At 42.4% G+C, this 2,500-nt stretch overlaps 1 protein-coding gene across 3 annotated transcripts in view; it reads right to left on the bottom strand.

The window, feature by feature from the left end:
- Positions 1 to 2,500, bottom strand: part of crsp7 (cofactor required for Sp1 transcriptional activation, subunit 7) — a 15,539-nt gene that overhangs the window by 10,842 nt on the left and 2,197 nt on the right. For all 3 annotated transcript variants that reach the window (XM_061919809.1, XM_061919808.1, XM_061919810.1), the window contains exon 2: positions 1,452 to 1,526. In XM_061919809.1, coding sequence (XP_061775793.1) covers positions 1,452 to 1,517 — 66 coding nt within the window. In that variant the 5' untranslated portion in view covers positions 1,518 to 1,526. The remainder of the gene's footprint in view (positions 1 to 1,451; positions 1,527 to 2,500) is intronic.

The following is a 2,500-nucleotide window of genomic DNA, read 5'->3' as shown; positions in this document are numbered from 1 at the left end:
ACAAACACATACCAATCGACGGATTCAAGTACACCAGTGGTCAAAAGATGCGAAAGTCCCTCGTTTGTTCTGCACATTTTACCGACGACAGCTATGCTATGACAGAGGCACAGATATGGCAAGAATGTGTGGATATCCTGCGACACTCAAAGCAGATGCATTTCCAACGACAAAGTCAACAAAATTACAAAGGTGAGCTTTGTTGATGTTATTGACTTAAGTGCTAATAAGACATTTTTGGTCACGGCATGACTGCCAGATAATCGATGCTAACATGCTATTTGCGCTAGATGTCATTATGCCTCATTTGTAGCTATATTTGCATCCAGCCTTTCCCTCCACCCACATTTAATGCCAAACAAACACTTACCAATCGACGGGTTTAAGTTGCTCCAGTGGTCAAAGGATGCAATCGTTGGTGAGAAGGCGATCACCGAATTCGTCCTCGTTGTCTTTGTCTGTCGTGATATGGCTCAATAGCTTCAGTTTCTTCTTCAATTTCATTTTTGCTCTCTGCCTCCACACTCCAACCATCCGTTTCAATACATGTGTGATATGTTGAATCGCTTAAGCCGCTGAAATCCGAATCTGAATCCGAGCTAATGTCGCTATATCTGTCTGTTCTAGCTGCCATGTTTGTTTGTATTGGCGTCACGCAGTGACGTCACAGGAAAATGGACAGGTGGATATACAGAGTGAAAATCGGGCACTTTAAAGCCTTTTTTCGGGATATTCCATGATGGGTAAAATTTTGAAAAAAACTTCGAAAAATAAAATAAGCCAATGGGAACTGATTTTTATTGGTTTTAACCCTTCTTAAATTTTGATAATGTTCCCCTTTAATGATCTGGCAGCAGCCAGCGTCATCTCACAAGACCCTCGGGTGCCGTGAATGTCAGTCAAATGACGAAAATGACATTTTAGTGAAGATTTATGATCGCTAATTTTTAAGACTTTTTTTAATGCCTAGCTGGCGATCGACTGACACCCTCCACGATCGACCGGTAGCTCGCGGTCGACGTAATGGGCACCCCTGCGCTACATGAAAAAACGTTACCGTATAAACATCTAACAAGAAATCGTAAATGGCTGATTTAGTGCGATAAAAAACAAGAGGTGCTGCAATTAACGGCTATTATAGAAGTATATATCACTGTTTACATACAGAGCAGCCATCTTTGAAGCCAACTCGGGGGTTGGTGAGAATGCCGAGTCGGAAATCCAACCTCGAGGTGCGAATCCAGTTGAAATTCTGACTAGAAAGTCACAAAGTTGTGACTACCCACTACAAAGGGAATGCACCATTACCGCAATCCTGCAGTATCTACAATACCGTTACATCCCTAGTACCCAGTTTTCTGCTGCCAAGGTGATTTCAGCGCTAAATATACAGTGGAAAGAAGTACAAATCCAGATTTTTTAAAAAGTACACAAAGTGGAGTCAATCTCACCTCAAGTGCTTCTTTGGTGATAGGATACTTCTCCAGACAGGTAATCACCTCAAGTACAACCACCATATTGCATATCTGCAATGGAAACAAAGTGCATTAAGTCCCCCGTTCAAAATGTCTACAGTATTTTTTTTTTTTGCAAATAATGATTAATAGAATTTAATTGCAGCAACACATTACAAAGAAGTTGTCAAGGGGGCATTTTTACCACTGGGTTACATGGCCGTTTGGGAACTGAGGAGACACATTTTTGAAGTTTTTCAGATGGAATTCTTTCCCATTCTTGCTTGATTTGTAAAGCTTAAGTTGTTCAACAGTAAGGGGTCTCCGTTGTGGTATTTTAGTCTTCATAATGCACCACACTTTCAATGGGAGACGGGTCTGGACTACAGGCAGGCCAGTCTAGTACCCGCAGTCTTTTACTATGAAGCCATGCTGTTGTAACCCGTGGCTTGAAACTTTTATAAGTAGATTGCACAGTAGTGAAGTGAGTTATATTTATATAGCGCTTTTCTCAAAGTGACTCAAAGCGCTTTACATAGTGAAACCCAATATCTAATTTTTACTTTTAAACCACTGTGGGTGCCACTGGGAGCAGGTGGGTAAAGTGTCTTGCCCAAGGACACAACGGCAGTGACTAGGATGGCAGAAGCGGGGATCGAACCTGCAACCCTCAAGTTGCTGGCACGGCCGCTCTACCAACCGAGCTATACCTATAATTCCGTACAATTGACCACTAAATGTTAACACCCGAATAAGTTTTTCAAATTGTTTAAGTCAGGGTCCACGTCTATCACGCTTGGCATTGTATTGCTGAAATAAGCAGGGGCGTCCACGATAATGTTTGTTGCTCGTGGTATTTTAGGCTTCATGATGTGCCACACATTTTCAATGGGAGACAGGTCTGGACTACAGGCAGGCCAGTCTAGTGCCCACACTCTTTTACTACAAAGCCACGCTGTTGTAACCACGTGGCTTGGCATTGTCTTGCTGAAATAAGCAGGGGCGTCCATGATAACGTTGCTTGGATGGCAACATATGTTGCTTCA

This window comes from Nerophis ophidion, linkage group LG14 (assembly GCF_033978795.1).
Source record: "Nerophis ophidion isolate RoL-2023_Sa linkage group LG14, RoL_Noph_v1.0, whole genome shotgun sequence".
Taxonomy (NCBI): domain Eukaryota; kingdom Metazoa; phylum Chordata; class Actinopteri; order Syngnathiformes; family Syngnathidae; genus Nerophis; species Nerophis ophidion.
Note: the sequence above shows the minus strand (reverse complement) of the source record. Positions and strands in the feature narration are given on the sequence as shown.